The 19,502-nt window shown below is 46.3% G+C and overlaps 1 protein-coding gene across 1 annotated transcript in view; it reads left to right on the top strand.

Moving 5' to 3' along the window:
* The first annotated feature begins 5,749 nt into the window (after nucleotides 1-5,749).
* Nucleotides 5,750-19,502, top strand: part of FCSK (fucose kinase) — a 30,584-nt gene continuing 16,831 nt past the window's right edge. Inside the window, exons 1-13 of the mRNA XM_060254294.1 lie at nucleotides 5,750-5,885; nucleotides 6,905-7,056; nucleotides 8,265-8,315; nucleotides 8,590-8,715; nucleotides 10,632-10,704; nucleotides 10,884-10,981; nucleotides 12,965-13,045; nucleotides 13,143-13,262; nucleotides 13,900-14,071; nucleotides 15,348-15,475; nucleotides 16,773-16,874; nucleotides 18,452-18,622; nucleotides 18,917-18,987. Coding sequence (XP_060110277.1) covers nucleotides 5,807-5,885; nucleotides 6,905-7,056; nucleotides 8,265-8,315; nucleotides 8,590-8,715; nucleotides 10,632-10,704; nucleotides 10,884-10,981; nucleotides 12,965-13,045; nucleotides 13,143-13,262; nucleotides 13,900-14,071; nucleotides 15,348-15,475; nucleotides 16,773-16,874; nucleotides 18,452-18,622; nucleotides 18,917-18,987 — 1,424 coding nt within the window. The 5' untranslated portion in view covers nucleotides 5,750-5,806. The remainder of the gene's footprint in view (nucleotides 5,886-6,904; nucleotides 7,057-8,264; nucleotides 8,316-8,589; nucleotides 8,716-10,631; nucleotides 10,705-10,883; nucleotides 10,982-12,964; nucleotides 13,046-13,142; nucleotides 13,263-13,899; nucleotides 14,072-15,347; nucleotides 15,476-16,772; nucleotides 16,875-18,451; nucleotides 18,623-18,916; nucleotides 18,988-19,502) is intronic.

Raw genomic sequence — 19,502 nt, 5'->3', positions numbered from 1 at the left:
TCACTTGCCATTATGGCCATTGAATACGATGTTTTGCAAAAGCTGAACTTCCAAGATATCCTGAAAGATTTCACCACAAAAAAATTGAGGAAGGTGAATGTTTAAAGTTTTGTTGGTTTATAAAAGTTGATTTAAAAAAAAAATGTTTAATAATATTGTGTAATATTGTTTAATAATGTCACAGTGTATCACTAACAGTGTAATTGTTATTGGTTACTGTTTAAGGTTGAATCAGCTTGTTTCATAAATCCTAAACTAAAAATAGGAATACATAACAAAAAATAAGGAATGGTTGGAGATAACAAATCATCTAACAATATTAACAAGGCTGTAGGTGTTGACAAATAATATTTAATAATTCTTGTTTAATAGCATAATGTGATAATTTGTTTAATAACAATAATTGATAATGTTTGTTTTGTGTAATAAAATTTTTGGTTAGTAAAATTAAAAACATATTAGGAGATAATTTGTGAGGGGGGCATTGAGATTTTGACTGTCTAGGGCGGGGGTCGGGAACATACGGCCCGAGAGCCGCAAGCGGCTCTTTCATGACTTACTTGCGGCTCTTAAGCGCTGTTAAGCTCCTCCTCGGAAAAAGAACTCGCTGCAGTACAGCCCAACTGGCTCTTTTACATGTTTACTCAGTAAGGAAGCCTCACGCTCGCAGGAAATCGCAGGTTTGCTTAACGTTCAATCACAGCACCGTGGACCAATTCTCCCTCGCTTCTTCCTACTCGGACCCCGTTCCCTTAAAAGCCACCAATAGCCTTCCTGGTTGGGTACAAGCAGAACACACCTCCAGCCGCCTCTTGTTTCCTGCTTCCCTAGCACTGCGTTGCATTGCTTAAGGTGGATCTGCAGACAAGGCAGGCCTGTGAAGAAGGCAGGCCCTCAGTGGTCTTTCACCTCAGCTAATAGACATCCGCTTCTTTTCCAGCATCCATCGTGCTGCAGCGAGCCTAGTTCCCTGTTGCTGTTGTCTGGGCTTTGGCTGCGCCTGCCGGTGCCTTCACAGTTGTTCCAAAGCCGCCACTATGGCTGCCTACAGCAAGTTTCTCACAGCGCACTACTCCACCATGGCCGGGGCTACATGGCTGCTTGCACGCTTATCTGCCTGCTCAGCAAGCAGAGGAAGGCGGCTGCTCTGCAAGGGTTAGTTAGTTGGGCTGGTTGGCGGTCAAGGGGGGTGGGTCGTTGGGTAGAATGAAAGACCTTGCTGGCTGTGGGCAACACGATAAAGTTGATGAATGTAGCTGCTGACTAAAAAAGTTTGTGGGTTGGAAGGAATAAAGATAAATGGCCCTGTAAGCAACCAAGTGGGGTGGGCGGTTCTTAGCTGGGGAGAATCTTCATTTTAGATGTCAAAAGGGTTTTGTGGCTCCCAGTGTTTTCTTTTCTGTGAGAAACGGGTCCTAATAGCTCTTTGAGTGTTAAAGGTTCCCTACCCCTGGTCTAGGGGTCTCCACAGGGTTCAATCCAGCACTGCTTCCCCTCCTCAGCCTCCGCCCTCCCTCCTAGCTGAGCCAGCCTGTGGCTGAAATGAGAACCTCAGGCCACTGTTTTGGGCACTGATCAAGAAAATACACACAGCTGAAATGCACCTCCAGTTTAATTTAGGAAAAAGCGTATGTCTACCTCTGTCATCAAAACTGGGAGGCAGTCATGTAGATCCTCTTCCTGCCATCCTCTCTGCCTGGTGCTAAATAAAACACACTTTTATGGTAGAATACAGACTGCTAACACTCAAAGCTGATGTACAAAGTTGTGATAGGTGCCATTTTTTTGTGAAGGAAAACACAGATCGTGGAGTGGAAGGGAACTTGAAAGAGCACAATAGGATTGTACACCATGTTTTTGAATCAGGATTGTCATCAATTTGATCTCTGGGGAGCAGTAATGATGTCAAAAGGTTTGGTATCCTAGGTGTGCCAAGATGGAAATGCTATGATTCAAACTTTCCCACAATATTTTATAGGTATTGCTTTCTAAGGGATTCTGAAGAAGTAAGAACTGCAACTTCTTTAAAATCTGCCTTCCAGCAGCTTGTGTCTGCCTGTATTTATAGAAGCCCCGGTTCACTGCTGATCAAACACAAACTGAACATTCCCTGAAATGAAAGCTCAGACATTATTTACATACTTTGTAATAGCTCAGCTGCAATAAACCATGTTTAATGACTCTGTTGAAATATACTTCCTCCACTCAGCATCCAGAGAGGTGGTAAATTTAAGCCTGGACCATCTCTGGTAGGCAAAGCAGCACTGTTTTACCAATATCTATTACTGTTGTATCTAATAGTAAAGCGGATGGCCCTGGATGACCCAGACAAGCCTGATCTTGGAAGCTAGGCCAGGTTGGCCCTGGTTAGTACTTGGATGGGAGACCACCAAGGAAGTCTCAGGTTGTTACCCACAACCAGGCAATGACAAACCATCTCTTTTTGTCTTTTACCTTGAAAAAACTGTAAGTCAGCTGGGATTTAATGGCAAAAAAAAGGTCCTGTGCTGACAAAAGCAGCAAAACCAGACCATCCACAAAATGAGTTTTTATATACTGTGGGAATTCCGCAGGTATACAGAAAAAAAATGTGATTCGGTAAATTAGACAAAGGAAAAAAGATGCAGATTCATATAACAGCCTGATCTGAACTGAGCATGCTCATTGACTATATATGTAGACTGCTGAGAATCAGTTAAAGAAGCCTTTAACTTTGCACAGGTGTGCAAAATTTCCAAACGATGTCTGTCCCTCCCCTGGTCAGTCCTTGCAGATTCCTGAGGGGGGGGGTGGAAAAGCCAGTGGCCACCAGAAAACCTCTTGATGGGCACCATGTTGGGGATCACTAGCCAAGATTCCCCAGCAGGACTGAGCCAAGATTTTGAACCCAGATCTCCCTGGTTCTAAGTAGGGGCATGCAAAAAAAAAAAAAATCGGGAACAATCGGATTCGGAAATATATGGGGCCAAAATATTCGGTATACCATATATTTCTGAATACCAGTACTCAGAATAGCCGTATATACGCGAGATATATGGCTATTTCCGAATATACAACCCCATTATACCTTATGGGCCATTGAAATCAATGGCAAAATACGGTATATTGGAAGTTGTCTGGAGGGGAGGGGATTTGAGGGAGAGCCCCCAAATTTGCAGGGGACTCTCCCCTACGAACCCCTCCAAGTCCCAAAAAGATTGCGCCAGGGGTTCCCATTCCCTATCCCACCATTATACCCTATGGGCCATTGAAATCAATGGCAAAATTAGGTATATTGGAAGTTGCCTGGAGGGGAGGAGATTTGAAGGAGAGCCCCCAAATTTGCAGGGGACTTGCACGGGACTCTCCCCTACGAACTCTCCAAGTCCCAAAAAGATTGGGCCAGGGGGTCCCTGTTTTTGGGCTCCCCAAAAGGCCCATTGTCACCAATGCTGGGGAAAGCCCAATTAGCCACTTCCTCCACTATAACTGCTGTGGGGAACGTGGCTCTGGCCAGAGGGAGGTTTGAGGGAGGGGCCCCAAAACTGCAGGGCAGCTTCAGGTGACTCCCCCGCATGCAACCCCCCTGGCCCAAAAAGACTGCAGCCATCTGTGGGCACCCCAAAAGAAACACTGTTTCCAATGGTGAGAAGAAACCAATTAGAGCCACTTCCCCCAGTGTAATTATCATGGGAAAAGTGGCTCTGGGGAGCAAGGGGTTTTGAGGAGAGCCGCCCAAACAGCCGTGCAGCTTTAGGGCACTGTTCCACACAAAACCCACAAAGCCAAAAAAAAAATTGGACCAAGGGGTCCAATTCCTGGGGCACCCAAAGCCAAACCTAACTTCACACCAAAGAATCTCTATAGGACCCAAATGCACTACATCCATCTATCTAGTCTATGAACCCTGCTGGCCTGGAACCAATATAAACCCAGTTGCCAACATCACTGCCACACAAAACACAATCTGTTCAAGGTCTGTTCTGCAGACCTGGCTGTAGCAAACCCAGATGCCAGCTTTCCAGCCCTGCCCCAAACAACACAGGGAGAGCTGGCCAAGCACAACAAGCATGCTGGTTCTGGGTCTCTCACCCAGATGCCAGCTTCCCTGCCACAGAACATGCAATCTACAGATGCCAGCTCTCCAGCCCTGCCCCAAACAACACAACTCTCAAACAAGAGAAACGGTGGACCACACCTAGCTCTACATCATTCTGTATCTGACACAAAGCAAGAAGAATTTAGACTTACCTTGAGTGATGGATGGTTGGCTAGTCCAGGCTATTTTGCATTACCCAGGTGCACCACGAGGAGGTGAGCCAGAGTTGCATCCCAAATGAGGAAGATCACTGGGAGGGCCTCAGATTGTGTGAGAGGAAGGGAACCATTCCTTCTCTCTCAGCTCAGCAGCAACATACCAGCTATCACTGTCCGTATGGCTGCTGGCTGCCTGTCATCATCACTGGCACCTCCCTCTTCCTTCCTCCTGCCCCTGAAAAAAAAAAAGGGTTATCCTGGCTGGGCCTGTGGGTGCTGTCGGTTACAGTTGGGGGCTGCAATGGCCCTTTCAGTATTATTAGGCATGTGTGAATGGGGATTGGGGAAATTTGGATTGATTTGCAGATTTTAAATCAGCATTCACTTTTGGTTTGGGGATGGATGAGGGGTGGGGGTGGGTGCACTGCCAATCAATTTGTGAGTGAGTTTTTGGGCTGTCTCTGGACTCTAGTCTATGTTTAGTGGGAGAGCGTTTTACAGCCATCTTCCAAGCATGGGCCAAGAGAGGATACAGGCACAAGTAGGTGCTCACTTCATTCACTCTCAAAGTCTACTTCGGGGAGCCGAACAGAGGCAAGTTGACCTTCAGGAAGACCAACTGCTCAGCTGCCCAGGGTTGCAGGCGATTGTGATGTGGGCAGACAATGTCGCCCATATGCGAAAAGATGCACTTGCTCTGCACACTCGTTGGTGGGCATGAGAGAGAACGCCTTGGCATTTTGTTTACCTTTTTTTTGTTTACCTGTTCACTACCCAACCTACTTATTGGTTTTTAACTTTGGTATACTCTTATAATTCACAAAAATGATAACATGAGTTTGATGGGAAAGTTTCCCTGCATACTATTATCATGTATTTATTTAGGAGATTTTTATGCCACCACTCCAAAGACCTGTTTAAGTTGGCTTAAATAAAATAATATATCAACATGGCAAGAAAAGAAGCCATTAAAGTTATTTTAAATGTTATTTATTATTTTAGAACATTAAACTCAGGGCTTCCAGCTGACTTGGCATCAAGGAGTGTGGCCTCATATGCAAATGAGTTCCTGCTGGGCTTTTTTTGACAAAAAAGCCCTGTGTGAAACAATGGTGACATCAGGGGTGTGTGGCCTAATATGCAAATGAGTTCCTGCTGGGCCTTTTCTGCAAAAAAGCCCTGAGTAAACTGTATTTGTCCTTGTTTGCTCTGATGTGAAATCGACTCTGTCAGGTTGCCAGTTCCAGGTTGGGAAATACCTGGAGATTTTGGGAATGGAGCATGAGAAGGGTGTTTTGAGGAAGGGAGGGACTTCAGCAAGATATAATGCCATACAGTCCACCTTCCAGAGCAGCCATTTTCTCCTGGTGAATTGATCCGTCACCTGGAGATAAGTTGTAATAATGGGAGATATCCAGCCACCACCTGGAGGTTGACATCCCTGTTTTCTAACTGACTTATGATTACTCTTTTTGTGTTTAATTTGTGTTTCTGAGCGGGAAAATAGTTTGATGAATTCTCTTCTTCCATGCTCAGCCGTACCTAAGGGCCAGAGGCTGGTTTTGTACTGATGTCTGGAGAAGAGGTGGAATGGACAGTCATTGTCCTAACATGCCAGCATAAGGACAGCGTCTTTGCCTTCCACAAAGGTAAGGGACAAATCCAAGCCATACACACTCCTTTCCTCCTGGGGATTAAAACCAGCAAATGGCATGGAAACTTGGCTCGCCATTTGGGCTGGAATTAAGTTGGAACAAAGTTGGAGCTTAATTCAGTGTTGTTTTTAAACACACACACACACTGGCTTTTGCCTCCTTGGAAGCAGGAATTCTGAGTAGGAATACTAGTAGCTGGGGGGGAGGCATCCCTGTGTAGTCTTTGTGGCCCAAAATTCCTCCTCTTTTAGCAATAATTTACTGAAAGGATTCAGTAGAGGCACTAATCAGGTTTCTCCTGTCATCACCTCCAGATCACAGAATATTTTAGTTGTCTGCTGTAGTGAATCATTTTTAGAACACTCTATTAATAAGCTTTATAGAGGAGTGCAAATGTGTGTCTTTGCACCCATATTGATTCCCATTTTCAGAACCAGAATCTACATGGGCAGAAGAAAACTTGGGTCAAATAGAGGCCTGGAAGGGGCTGGAGCTGCCCACCAGGCATAGCTTGTGAAGCACCTCTGCCTAATTATACTGTTTTGTCACTCAGCTGTCATGAATTCTCACAAAAAACCCCCACCTCTCTGAGAAAACCATTTGTTTTTCCCCATTTGACAAGCTAGCAGTGTCATCGTAAGTAGAGTCATGCCTTTCTAAGCCTGTTGACTTCAATGGTCTTAGAAGGGTGTAACTCTGCTGAGGAGGGTGCTATAAAGGATTCCGTGGGAGGCAGCTGGTGACTAGATCAAGGCGCTTATGGCTCAGCAGGGAGTCAAAGTCAGATTTTCCTGGTGAAGAACCATGTCTGGATTCTTCAGAAATTCCCAGGAGGGCTTGAAGAGGCTTTCTGAAGCCATGATATCACTGGCGAGGTAAATTCCATCAACTCTGTAGCCCTTCTTGGGCTTCTTAGAAATTCCGGGATTTCAAAGGAGCTTCTGCCTCAGACTTGCCTTCTCCATGCTGTGGCTGGTATTGAGGAACAGGCCCACCATTTGTTTTGTTCACAGAGCTTGAGGTCCGTCGGGATCGAGGTGCCTTGGGCCAACACACTATCTTGCTCATGGTTGAAGACCCCAAGGTGCAGGTTGGCAGTGGCGGTGCCACCCTCAATGCTCTCCTGGTGGCAGCCGAGCACTTGAGTTCTCAAGCTGGCTATACGGTAAGAGAATGCCTGCTGGGTAACTACAGCCCCTGGGTGTCCTGCTCTGTGACCTTCCTAAAACATCAGCCTTTTTACTTTCTCTAGTTCGATGGCCACCATCTCAGCCATCAGTGGGTTTCCTGGCACCCATTTGCTTCTACCCCAAAGCATCTATTCCCCAATTCAAAGAACCAGTTTTGGGTTCCTTCACCTCATTGGAAGAAGGCGTTTCAGAAGCCACCTCTTGTCACAGAAGGATGCTTCACTTACAACCAACATTTTGTGATTGGCCCCAAAGTAGGATTGCCAAGTCCCTCCACAGCTGTGGCAGGGGACTTCTTGCACATGCACAAAGTGCGTATGGGGCGCAATGATATCACCCAGAAGTGTGATGTCATCATGCCAGGGATGCGCCAGAGCAGGGGATGCACTAGGAATTGCTGTAAAACTCTATGGTACCATATTTACAGCGTCCCCCTGTGCGACTTGCCAGGTGCGATGACATCACTTCCTGGTGATGTTATTGTGCTGTGCGGTGACAGGGCTCTTTGGGGGTGGGGATCCCCCGGCAGCCTCCCCCCTGCTGGTAGTTTGGGCCCCCCCAACCGGGGACTCCCCGCCCCTGGCGGGAGTTGGCAGCCCTATCCCAAAGTACTGTGTGGTAGCCATTTTGTGATTGGATGCATCCTTCCGTGGAAGCCATTTTGTGGTGGGCTGGTGGCACCACCACCAGTTCTCAAATTCCAGAAGTGCCTACAGGCCCAGCAGTATTTGGGACCCTTGTTCTAGCTCCTGCCCAATCACTGACTCGCAGGTCACTTTTGTGTAAGCCTTGTACAGGTCTATTACAAAGTTGGAGGTATGGAGAGATACAGTGTGCAGTAGCTGTCAAACTTGCAATAAGTATGAAGTGTAACAGCCATTTCCACAAAATCAAAATGCTTTAGATTTCAAATTCATTTTTTAATGAGTTGGCACTTGGCTGCTACCTGTATTGATCCCTTCATTCATTCACCAGGGGAGGATTTCTTTCCTTCCCTGTCCTGCTGCCATGACAGTATGCAAAGGGTGGCAGACTTCTGAGAACCCCAATCCTAACCCTGCACTGATCCAGGTAGCTTTTTCCTTTGTTGTTGCTCTGCTGCAGCACAGATGCCTACCCACCTCGTGGCTTGCTTTCCAGCCCCTTGCTTACCACTCAGAAGTCTTCTCTGTTTCCCCTCTAGGTGGTCACATCTGATGTCTTGCAAAAGGCCTGGATCCTCATCCTGCATATGGTAAGATGGGAGACTAGTTTTCCTTAAGGCAGGGTGAGGTGAGCTGCCTCTGAGTGGGTGGGGCCCTCCAGATAGGATTCCCACAGGATAGGTCAAAGAGGAAGAGGCCAGCTAGGCATGTTCCTCTAAAGTTCAACAGTAGGAAGAGCTGCAACCTGAATGCTAGTAGGGGAAGGAGCCCTAGAGACTGTCTCCCTCAGAAGGATGAAGGGGGGGTGCTCTTTGGCCTGCACTTGCCAGTCTTACTGTTGTACGCCCCTTTCCTTCCTTTCAGGGCCGGGACTTCCTGTTTGATGACTGCAGCCGAGCATTCACCTGTCTCCCTGTCGAGGATCCTGCTGCCCCTGTTGAGGCACTCACTTGCAACTTGGACAGCCTGCTGGCTACTTTGAGGCACCAGGTCTGTGTGGCAGATCCCTCACGAGCTGCTTTGTTGTGTTGCCTTTGCTGGAGTTGCTGCAGCCTCTGATTCCCTGAACCGTGATCTGTGCTGGTGGTGGTGCTGCTGCTGGCCACCTCTTTGCAGTGCAGGACAGCCAAGCAGGAACTCTTTGGAGCTGCCATAAATACTAGACAGGAGATACAAACAAACAAACACTGCAATATACTGGCTGACACATTTAGTAAAACTTTTATCAAGAATGCTTTCATCAAGAGTCTTATAAATCTTTTGTCACCTTATAAAGAAGTACAACCTTACAATATTACAAAGAAAAGCGCATCCCAGTGAGCACATGGATATAGGCTCATTTCGTCAAAGTCTTCCTCAAGAGTATTCCTATATATTTCAAAGTTATCAGCCTCTTGTGCAGTTCAGTGTGTGTATTGGGAGCAAACCAGTCCTTAAGTTCTTCTCTAAACATGCAAAAGCCTTCTGTATTTAGCTGGCAAAATGCTCTCTGCAGTTTCTTTATTTCCTTCAAAATTAGCATTCTGGAATAAACCATGGTAACTATAACATGATACAACACAAAGCTGAATGGGAGTAAAGATATATTTTTTAATTTTAAAAATTTGATTTAGCACTTATGCCCCCCACACACTTTAAATTTATAGGGAGCAAGCCAATCCTTAACCTAACCAGATGCAAAAGCCTTTTGAATTTAGGTGGCAAAATACTCTTTGTAAGATTTATGAGATTCTTGATAAAGGTATCCTCAATAAAAGTTTTACTAAATGTGTTAAGCCAGCATATCATAGTGTTTGTTTGTATCTCCTCTACTATGAATGGTGATCCCATGTTTGTTGTTATAAATGCTGGACAGAGCTAAGTTAATGTTCCACAAATCTGTGGTCCAAGTGTTCCACCCAATTGAAACACTTCATCCAATGGAGGACAAAGATAATAAAGTTTATTGCAATAAACAGAGAGCAGAGCTAAGCCAAGGCATGCATATCAAGCTGCTCCACACCTTTCAGGGTGGTCACAATCTTATGTACCCTGGATGGCACATAGGCACATGTTGGCATACATACAAGACAATTATATTACTATTAGCAATGGCATCATAAAAAGCATCTACTTAATATAAAATTCCCTTATAGGCTAATGTGGCATAATGTCATTGGTCAACTGTTGTGCTGCAGTCTAAAATTTAACGTAAATTTAATTTACAACCAGTCAGAACCAGAGGAGGGGGGCTAGAAAGCCCCCTTTCACACCATCATAAGCAATAAGGCACCATTAACAGAGTCTACCATCGTCTATAAGAATGGAATGTGTTTCAGCAGCTTATCTCAGGCTCCTACGCTACTGGAATGGCCTGGCTCTTTTCAATCAAGCCTGACTGAACTATCAACAATTAGGAATGCTCTTTAGGAAATGCTGCTCAGGCTGGCCTAAATTAATCTATTAGGCCTGTGTCTCACACTAAGATTGGGTGTAATTGTGGGAAGAAGGCTGTGCGCTGCTTGTAAAATCCTGACTGAACATGTGTCTTAGGGTGGCAAGCTGTAACAAAAGCCTGTACCTTTTAAAATGGCATGCAAGTTTTTATGGGAAGGAGGGTAGAAAAAAGAGGAACAAGGGGAACAAGGAAGTATAGGGCAAGCAATTGACTGGTGGCCTGGAGCACCAAGCAGGGCTGTGCCACCTTTGGGCATCATTTGCTGGTACAGGTTGGCCTAGAAACATCACTCACCTGCATGTTCTGCCAGTTGGCTTTTGAGAATTCATTGGGGAGAACCCACAAGTATTCACATTCTGCTTCCAGACTGAGGGGGTTCCCAATAAACATGTTGGGGTCTCTGCTTGTCTGTGTGGGCAAAGCCAGGTGCCTCCACCTCACTTTTTGCGTTTATATGCTCCCTTTTCAGGTGTGCAAAGGATCCCCGCCAGGGGTGTGGGTTTGCAGCACTGATATGCTTCTGTTGATCCCAGCCACAACAGGTGAGCGTACCTGATTGGGCCAGGGAAAAAGAGTTGGGGAGCTGCCCTGTGGCATGTACAGTTTGCTCGCTCTCCCCCTTATTCATTTGAGGATACTTGCTTCGTTTTAATTTATATTGAAGGGGCAGTCTGAACAGAGAAGATTTTTGGCAACAAATTTACAACGTTTCCCCTCCCAGAGATCGATTGGCATGGATTCCGGGGTGCTAGAGTCATTGCGGTGCCCGGAAGTGTCTCTTACGCTCAGAAGCATGGAGTCTACCTTGCTGATGCTCAGGTGTGTAGTCAACAGATATCCTCCAGCCTGAGTTTTCAGTGATCTAGGCTAAACATTAAAGAAGTCTATCCATATGATTTGTTAGGACCAAGGTTTGGTCTCAGGGGATAGAGATAATCCTCTATGCTTATGAATAATGGTTTCCCTGATTTAACTTACAGACTGTGGTCACTAGCCATCTGGCCGATGGGCCTGGAACACAGGACTCATTCCTGCAAATGGCAGAGTAGAGCGATGATGCTTAGGGACATAATTTGAGCAAGAATGCACAGGAACTCAGTTCCGGCTGACTTGGCACCAGGGGTGTGGTCTAATATGCAAATGAGTTCCTGCTGGGCTTTCTCGGCAAAAAAAGCGCCCTGCTGATAGTTATGGTGTCAGCCTTATTTTCTGTCCTGCTGTGACATTTTTGCACATTCAGCAGCATCTGTCTGTCTTCTTAAGTATAAAAGTTCATATCAACTGCCCACATGATTGGTTGAAGGACACAGAACAAACCTGCTTTGGTAGACAGTTTGGGAGCTTGTTGCTTTGACTGGGTGTATGGGAGCAAATGTCCAGTGAAATTTTCCAACAAGCATCCCATTGATGTGGTCACAGGCCAAACCAGACAGGACGGTATCCTTTTGGCCATCGTGAAGATGCCATTGCCATTTTAATGTCATTGGAAAATATTGTGAGGCCCTTGCAACATTTTTTCAGTGTCTTTAAAATGGGAGCCTCCTTCCATCTAGAATTTGGTCCTAAGAAGGGTCTGTTTACAGCAAAACCAGCTGGGGTGTGCACAGGCACTCTGTTGGTCTTCTGTGCAATCTGTGTAATTTTATTTTTTAAATCTTTCTTTAATAAAAATTTTAAGCTACATACATAAAAAACAACAGAGAACATAAAAAAACGGAATAAAAAAAACAAAGAAGCATAGGAAATATGAGAAAAGCAAGGGAATACCTTTTGATTTCTCTCTATGGCTGGTACAACTTAATTTACTCTAATCACTCTCTCTATGACTGCCATACTAAAGTCTTTCTTTTATCGCCTTTTTCCCTTCTCCTCTTAATCTTCAAAACCATAAGTCGCTACTTCATTTTCTTCCATTTCATGTAAAAAGTTTATAGGGAGTTTCTAGTTGATTATAAATGTCGATAATATCTTTTCCCGCATCAGAGAAGTAAGCTCGGCCAGTATGTGAATAACAACAATATCCGTGTCGTGATGATTTATTGGCATTCAAAGAGTGACTTTAGGGGTGCCTAAGGATTTGGGCATGGGATTTAAAAACAAACAAACACTTTCCCTCTTTGAAGAGCAAAAGGCTTTCACTGTACTCTCATATGCAAAACACCCCTCTGTTTCATAGGGTTTTCTTATATAGCAAGAGTAGGAGATGGCAGCTTGAGAAGCACAAGTCCCCTTGGGGAGCTGTGAAAGACCTGTGCGTTTTTATGGATCCATTTTTGAAGCACTGGAGGTGGCTGGGTGGTGTACAGGAAGCAAATAGCTCCGGCCAAACCCTTCACCACCCCACAGGATTTAGCACCAACAATATAACAAGATGTCACCTATAAGCAGTGTAAAGTTCTATCACAACTGTCTCACTTCCACTGTGCTTTAGTCCTAAGGCTCTGATATCCCCGTTTAAGATCCTTCGCACACAGTACTAGTTTCCTTTAGTATAAATGTTGCAAGAGACAGTGGTTGTCTGAGCTGGCCTTAGGGTTGCCAATCCTGCTTTGGGAAGTTCCTGGAGATTTGGGGATGGAGCCTAGAGATCTGGGGGTGGAGCCTGGGGAGGGCAGGGTTTGGGAAGAGGAGGGACTTCAGTGGGGTTATAATGCAATAGAGCACCCCCCCAATAACCATTTTCTCCTGGGGAAGCGATCTATCATCTGGAGATCAGTTATAATTCTGGGAAATCTCCAGGCCCCACGTGGCAGATGGTGGCAACTCTAGATGGCAGACTAACTGTGGCTCTCTTTCCAATAGGGTGTTGTGCAAGATATTCTCTACCAAAGCACAGAAGATCAGATTCAACGATGCATGGGGTTAGATGAAAAAGTCCCACTGGTAAGTGGGGTTTTATCAATCTGGGCTGCTGCAGAAGAGTCCCTTGCCTAGCATAACAAGAGCTGCCCTCCATTCCAACCTCTGTTTGATCTGGCAGGTCTGCGGAGTCGTCTTCTTCTCTGCAGAGGCAGCCGAACAGCTTCTGACCACCCATGTCATCCCCCCCCTTGATGCCTGCACCTATTTGGGGCTAGACTCAGGAGCACCACCCATTCAGGTGAGGGGGCCCTTGCCAGCTGCCACCTTCCCATAGGTTGCAGGCTAAGACTGTGAACTTAGAGCCAAGAGGGCTTGCTCAGAGCCCCAAGATCCTTCTCCTGTTTTAAAGATGTGCTTGCAGAACAGGCAAGTGTGGTTTCTGATCTGGAGCAGCCTGCCTTGGCAGTTCTTAGTACCTTCTCCCGTCTCTTTTGTCTTATATATCTTCCTAGTATTGGTTTCCCTTCTTTGGTTGTTAGGGTTGTCGGTTTCCCTCCAGTCACCTGTGGGGGATGAGGAGGTATGGTTGCCAGATCCAGGTTGGGAAACACCTGGAGATTTGGAGATGGGGCCTGGAGAGCACAGAGACAGTGGGGTACAGACCCATAGAGTCCACCCTCCAAAACATCCATTTTCTCTGAGAAAACTTATCTCTGTAGTCTGGAGATGAGCTGTAATTCCTGGGGATCCCCAGGTCCCAACTGGAGGCTGGTATCCCTAGTGGCAGTTTCTGTGGAACAACAAAAAAAACCCCTTAGAAATCCCATGAAAGCAACGGTTCCCAGACTTCTACTTGTTAGATGCTCTGTGTCTACATGAGGCTGAATATTCCTGGGCAGCTGATAACCATTCTTTTCTCTTTGCTCCCAACCCAGCTGTCCCTGTTCTTTGACATCCTGCTATGCATGGCCCAGGGGGTGGCTGAAGAAGTGTTTGTGAAGGGCCAGAGCCCAGGGATGGGTAGCGGAGACGCCCAGAATTCAGCAGCAATGAGGAACGCCCGATCTGTGCTGTGGAAGGCCCTCCATGCAGTCCCGCTTACTATGGGTGAAGCTGTGCACTGTGCTTTGCTTTTCACTTGAGCAGAATCAAAACATTCTATGGCAGAGGTGTCGAACTCATTTGTTATGAGGGCCGGATCTGACATAAATGAGACCTTGTTGGGCCGAGCCATGTTGGGCTGGGCCGTTTGTGTTCCTATTTAAGACTAAGTAGCAGAGATATAAACTTTATAAAGGATACAGACAAACACATTTAAAGATTTTTTTTAAACAACCCTTAAAATAAAACATGCTTAAAACATTAGCACTCGTTGGTCTTAAAGTCCAACCCCCTGCATGATACAGGAAACTCACAAATACCTTCCCCCACACACACCCAGTGACACCTGCTCCATGCCTAGAAGATGGCAAAAAACTCTCCAGGATCCCTGGCCTGAAGAAAAATTGCTACCTGGCCCCAAAGTGGTGAACAGCATTCCCTGGGTATGTAAGGAAGGGCCACAGAATCTAAGCACTGATGCAACTATTCCTGCCCTCCTTCTCATGATCTGCCTGAGTTCACAGACTGAGAACTCTTTTTTGCAAATGGAGCCATCTTGTTCTTTAGAGGGTGCTAGAAAAGGATGCAAATGGAGTGCATACATGGGTTGAAGTGCAGAGATGCAGAGCTCTGGAACCCAAAACAGAGTCTTATTTGCTGGACCAAGGGAAGCAAAATGGCTGGAAAAGGGCAAAATGGCTGGAAAAGCTCCATCAGATGGAGGCAGCAGTCCAGCCTGCACACTTACACTCCAAAACTGTGGGAAAGCAATAGCGACCTTTGTCTTATGCTAAGGGTTCCCTTGTAACCAGGGACCCAAACAGAACTAGTGTGGTACAGTGGTTAGATTGTTGTACAAGGGATTTGCAGATCTGAGTTCAAATCCCCAGTCTGCCCTAGGAAATTCCAGGGGTGACCTTGGGCCAGTCACACACACTCTGCCTGACCTACCTCACAGGGTTGTTGTGAGGATAAAATGGAGAAGAAGAGTCTGACCATAAGCTACTTTGCATCCTTATTGGAAAGCAAGGTAGGAGTATAAATGAATATGTAAATAAGCATCCCACAGATATGTGCCTGTGCTCAGGAGTTGAGGTCTCTTGCTTGACTTGCAGTTCCCAAGGTTCTGGTTTTTGAGATTCCAAAGAGAAGGAATATAGAAAAGCAGGTCCAAGATGAATTTTTTAAAAATTGTTCTTATTTATTAAGTTATTGTGGAGATTGTTGAGATTCCAAAGGCAAATGTTCATGCAACATTGCTCCCTCTCTTATATTCTTGCAGCATACGTCCATGGTGGCAGCTATGACTACATGAGCATGTCAGCCAGTGAGCACATCCTCCACTTAACAGCTCACGAGCGCACGGCTTGCAGCCGATCCTTCTGCAAAGTGGCCCATTCAGATGTGGCTGTAAGTACCATCCCATTTCCCTTCTTGTTTCTGGGACTCTTGAGACATCAGTGTTGATGCTGCAGAGTCACCTGTGTTGATTGCTCATGTGCAACCCCTATTCTGTAAGATGATGTTGCTGTGGGTCTGTTTGGTGGCACAACCCTTGTTGTGGAAGGCAGAGAAGGGTGGGGTGATTCAGCTGAGCAGAGGAAAGTTGGAATTAAGCTGGAATAAATTCACAGATGTGACCACTTTGCAAGATATCAGGTTGGGTGGAACCAGATCAAGGTAACACTGCAGGGAGCTCAGTTATGAGGTGCCATAGCTCAGTGGTAGAACAGCTGCTTTGTGTGCAGAAGGTCCCAGATTCAGTCCCTAGCATCTCTGGTTTTAAAAAGGATTGGCCTACCTATGAGGTAAGATAGCCAAGAAGGCCTTTGAACATCTCCCCTCCAGACCTCCTTTCCCACAGGGGATTGGCAAAAGTGTGACTGAGTTTGACAAGAGCTTAATTTTTGTTTTTTCAAGGGGTTCTCCAGAAGCAAGATGTCTGTTCAAACCTCTGTCAAAGAAGTATCAACTTTTACCTTAGGGTGTTTTTCTTTTCTTTTTTTTGGTGTGGAGTGCATATAAGCAAGTGGGGTGCAAAGGGGAAGTAATGGATGTCTCATTGGAGGAAATAGTCCATTGATCCCCCTCCCAGGGTTGGACAATTGACAGGACCTTGTGACAGATGGCCAGGTGTGACCCCCTGTATGTGGACTCACTCTTTTCTTCCCCTTCCAGTCTGGTATCTTTGCATGCTTTGCCTTTCTTCATGTAATGGCATTGGTGGCTTGACTGAAAACTGAAATCAGGACAGAAGCATTTGTTCCTAAAGCATAAGGATCTTCCCCTGCCAGGCCCCACTTCCCAGGGGCTCTGTGTTTAAGCCCTTGCATCCTCTCCCCAACCCCGCACTATACACAATGTTCTACATAATTTTGCATCAAAAGATAGAAGGTTTTATAACAGTTTAGTACAATGAAATGCAAATGACAAAGAGGGGAAAGAAGGGAGGCTTAGGTGAACAAGAGTGAAAAGTATTGTGTCCAAGTTGGGACAAAGAACCACTCCAGTCCTCCATACACTGCCCATGCCTTTGCAAGTTCAGCCAAAAAGACCAGCATCTTGCTTTGTTTTCCAAATGTGCCCAGCATCCCTGCAGACACAGAGAGCCCACAGATTCAGCAGAAGTTCCCTGCCAATTATGGACACCCCTGTCCCGGTGCCTCCATGTCCCTACGGTGCCTTTTTCTTTGTCTCTCCTACACAGGAGCCAGAACTCCTGGAAGAGGGCTGCTCGGTTACTAACAGTCTACTAGAAGGAGCAGTTTCACTGAGGCCTGGGAGTGCTATTCAGCACTGCTGCTTGAAGGTGCATCTCTCTTAGAAGATGGAGTGGGGGTAGTCTCCTGGTATTCTCTGTTGTTTACTCAGGATGTGTTCTGGCTTATAGGAATGATTTATAAGTTACCTCAGTGTACCTCTGGCTGATTCAGAATAGGTGCAAAGACCAAGAACTGGGGGAATTAGGATTGGCAGGAAGATGTTCCAATGTGAAGGAAAGCAGTCCTGCCACTAGTCTGCTTCCGGTCAAAAGGGCTACAGGCTCACAAGTGCAATCTGTTTTACTTACTAGAGCCTACCTCAGGCACAGCAGGATGTGATGCCTGGGACAGCCAAGCAGGGCAGCACCCAGAGCAGAGCTAGGTAGCAGTCCAGGAGTCTGAATCCAGGTCTTGCCTGCTCTAGGCCTTAGCTTGATCCTACTCAGGATCCTGGCAGAAGAATCTCTCCCATTAAGTGTCGGAGTAAGAGGGACCTGAAACTTTGCTGACCTTCTCTTCACCTTCGGCTCAGCTGGGAGCCGCATTCTGCAAGGCCTTTTCTTTCTCCAGGGCTGGCCTCTGTGCAGTCCCTTGTTGGGAAATCAGCCTTGGGGTTATTTACATTCACCCCCCTGGAGGACCTTTTGGAAAGTTCTTCTGAACTTGGTGGGCTGCAACCCTGATGCCTGGCCGGGCATGTCAGAGCTGAGCATTTCTGTGCAAAGTCCGCATTCCCCAAAGACATTGCAGGGCAATGTCATCATCCTTCTTTAGAAAGGCTGCTTGACTAAGCTCACAATGCTGCCTCTTGGAAGTGTTTGCAGCCACCTTCCCCGTTAAGCTGCAAATCTCACTCACATAGTTATCCCAAGTTTTTCAGGAATCTTGTGAGCAATGTTTCATCTAAGCTGTGGAGTCTTGTGAGCAGAAATTCTGCTTTGTGAGCTACTGGCATTAAAGTTGCGAGCTACAGCATAAATTAATTTGCTCTGGGGCCGTTTTTCCTGAGCTGAGACAAAAATTTGTGAGCTGGAGGCTAAAATATTGTGAGCTAGCTCACACTAACTCAGCTTAGAAGGAACACTGCTTGTGGATGCCAAGAGGTTGCACACCTCAGCTCCTCAGAGGGATCCTTGCATGGACAGGTGGTGACAGCAGCTTTTCTGGTATAGGCCTGAGCCAGGGGGATGGAGTCAGCCATCCTCCAAGGAATCTTCTCCATCCTTGGGAGCCTTCTGCCAGCTTAAGGGCCTCTTCTTCCACCTCAAGTTGGAGAGTTTCCTTAGGCTAGTAGAAAGCTTCAAACTTTGCTCCATGTACTGGGGAGGTAGGAGCAGTATTCACCCACAGCCTGGGCTGGAGTTAGCTCTCTAGACAGGGCTTTGGAATTATGGACTCAGGAGCAAAAGATAGATCACAAAGGACTAGTGAAGGGCAGAGCCAATGAAGAGGCAGAGAGCTGGAGGGTGACCCTAAAGACTCCCACTTCAAATGTGTTGGTCTGGGGCTGGACTTGTGGCAGATCAGAAAACTGGGGTGAGAGATAGCACTGGGGACTCAGTGGGTACCAGTTAGGACATGGCTAGTGAATGTCACTGTTCTACAGTGTGTGGCCTTCCTTCAGGGTCCCTTACAGATCCACTCTGGTTGTCTCCTCACTGGGCTGGACATGGCCTCCTCTGTGGACCTCAGGAATCATGTGCTGGAGGATGTGGTCATACAGGGACATGCCATAAGACTAAGAGACATCCCTTGCAAAGTGTTCACCTTAAGCGGGCGGCATGACAACTGGCAGGTAAGCACACTGATGAGCATGTTCGCGATACCATATCTCCAAGATGGGAACTTTCTGCAAACCCCATTGAGTCTTTCAGTAATTGGAAAGTAGGTTGGTGGAATTCCAGTTGCTATTAGAAGAGAGGGTTGCCCCTTTCACAGCATGGGGAAAGTGCTGTTGACTAGGCATGGAACCCTCTCCTGGAACTCTGACATACCTTTACCCGATTCTTTCTTCTGCTTATTTCTTTCTACTTCTACTCAGAGGAGTTTCTTTGAAAATCCAAAACTGATGCTATTCTCTCCTGCTTAGAGTCCAGCAGAGGAAAGCAGCACCTATCTGAATGTGCCATGGGCAGAATTCTTCCACAGAACAGGAATACAGTAGGTACCCAGGCCCTGCTCCATAGTGCCAGTCTAGTGGGCACCTCCACAATGCTCCCACTTAGTGGCCAAGCCCTTCATGTCCTGTGTTGCTGCCCGCTCTTCCTGCTGTGGAGGAACAGGTGCTGGGTCTTGGCCATGGGTTCAAGTGCCAGATTCTCTCATGAACAGGACTTTTTTTTGAGCAGGAACACACAGGAACATAGTTCGAGCTGGCTTGGTGTCAGGGGTGTGTGACCTAATATGCAAATAAGTTCCTGCTGGGTTTTTTAAAACCCAGCAGGACTACTAGTTTTTAACTTGATAAATGTTTTATGGTTTTATATGTTTTATGGAATTGACTGTTTTTATGATACTGTAAGCCGCCCTGAGTCCGCTTGCGGAGAGGGCGGGATATAAATGTAAAGTAATAAATAAATAAATAAAACAAAAAAACCCTGTGTGGAGCCATAGTGACATGGGGGGGGGGCATGACCTAATATGCAAACTAGTTCCTGCTGGGTTTTTTCTACAAC

This window comes from Heteronotia binoei, chromosome 14 (genome assembly GCF_032191835.1).
Source record: "Heteronotia binoei isolate CCM8104 ecotype False Entrance Well chromosome 14, APGP_CSIRO_Hbin_v1, whole genome shotgun sequence".
In the NCBI taxonomy this organism is placed as follows: Eukaryota; Metazoa; Chordata; class Lepidosauria; order Squamata; family Gekkonidae; genus Heteronotia; species Heteronotia binoei.
Note: the sequence above shows the minus strand (reverse complement) of the source record. Positions and strands in the feature narration are given on the sequence as shown.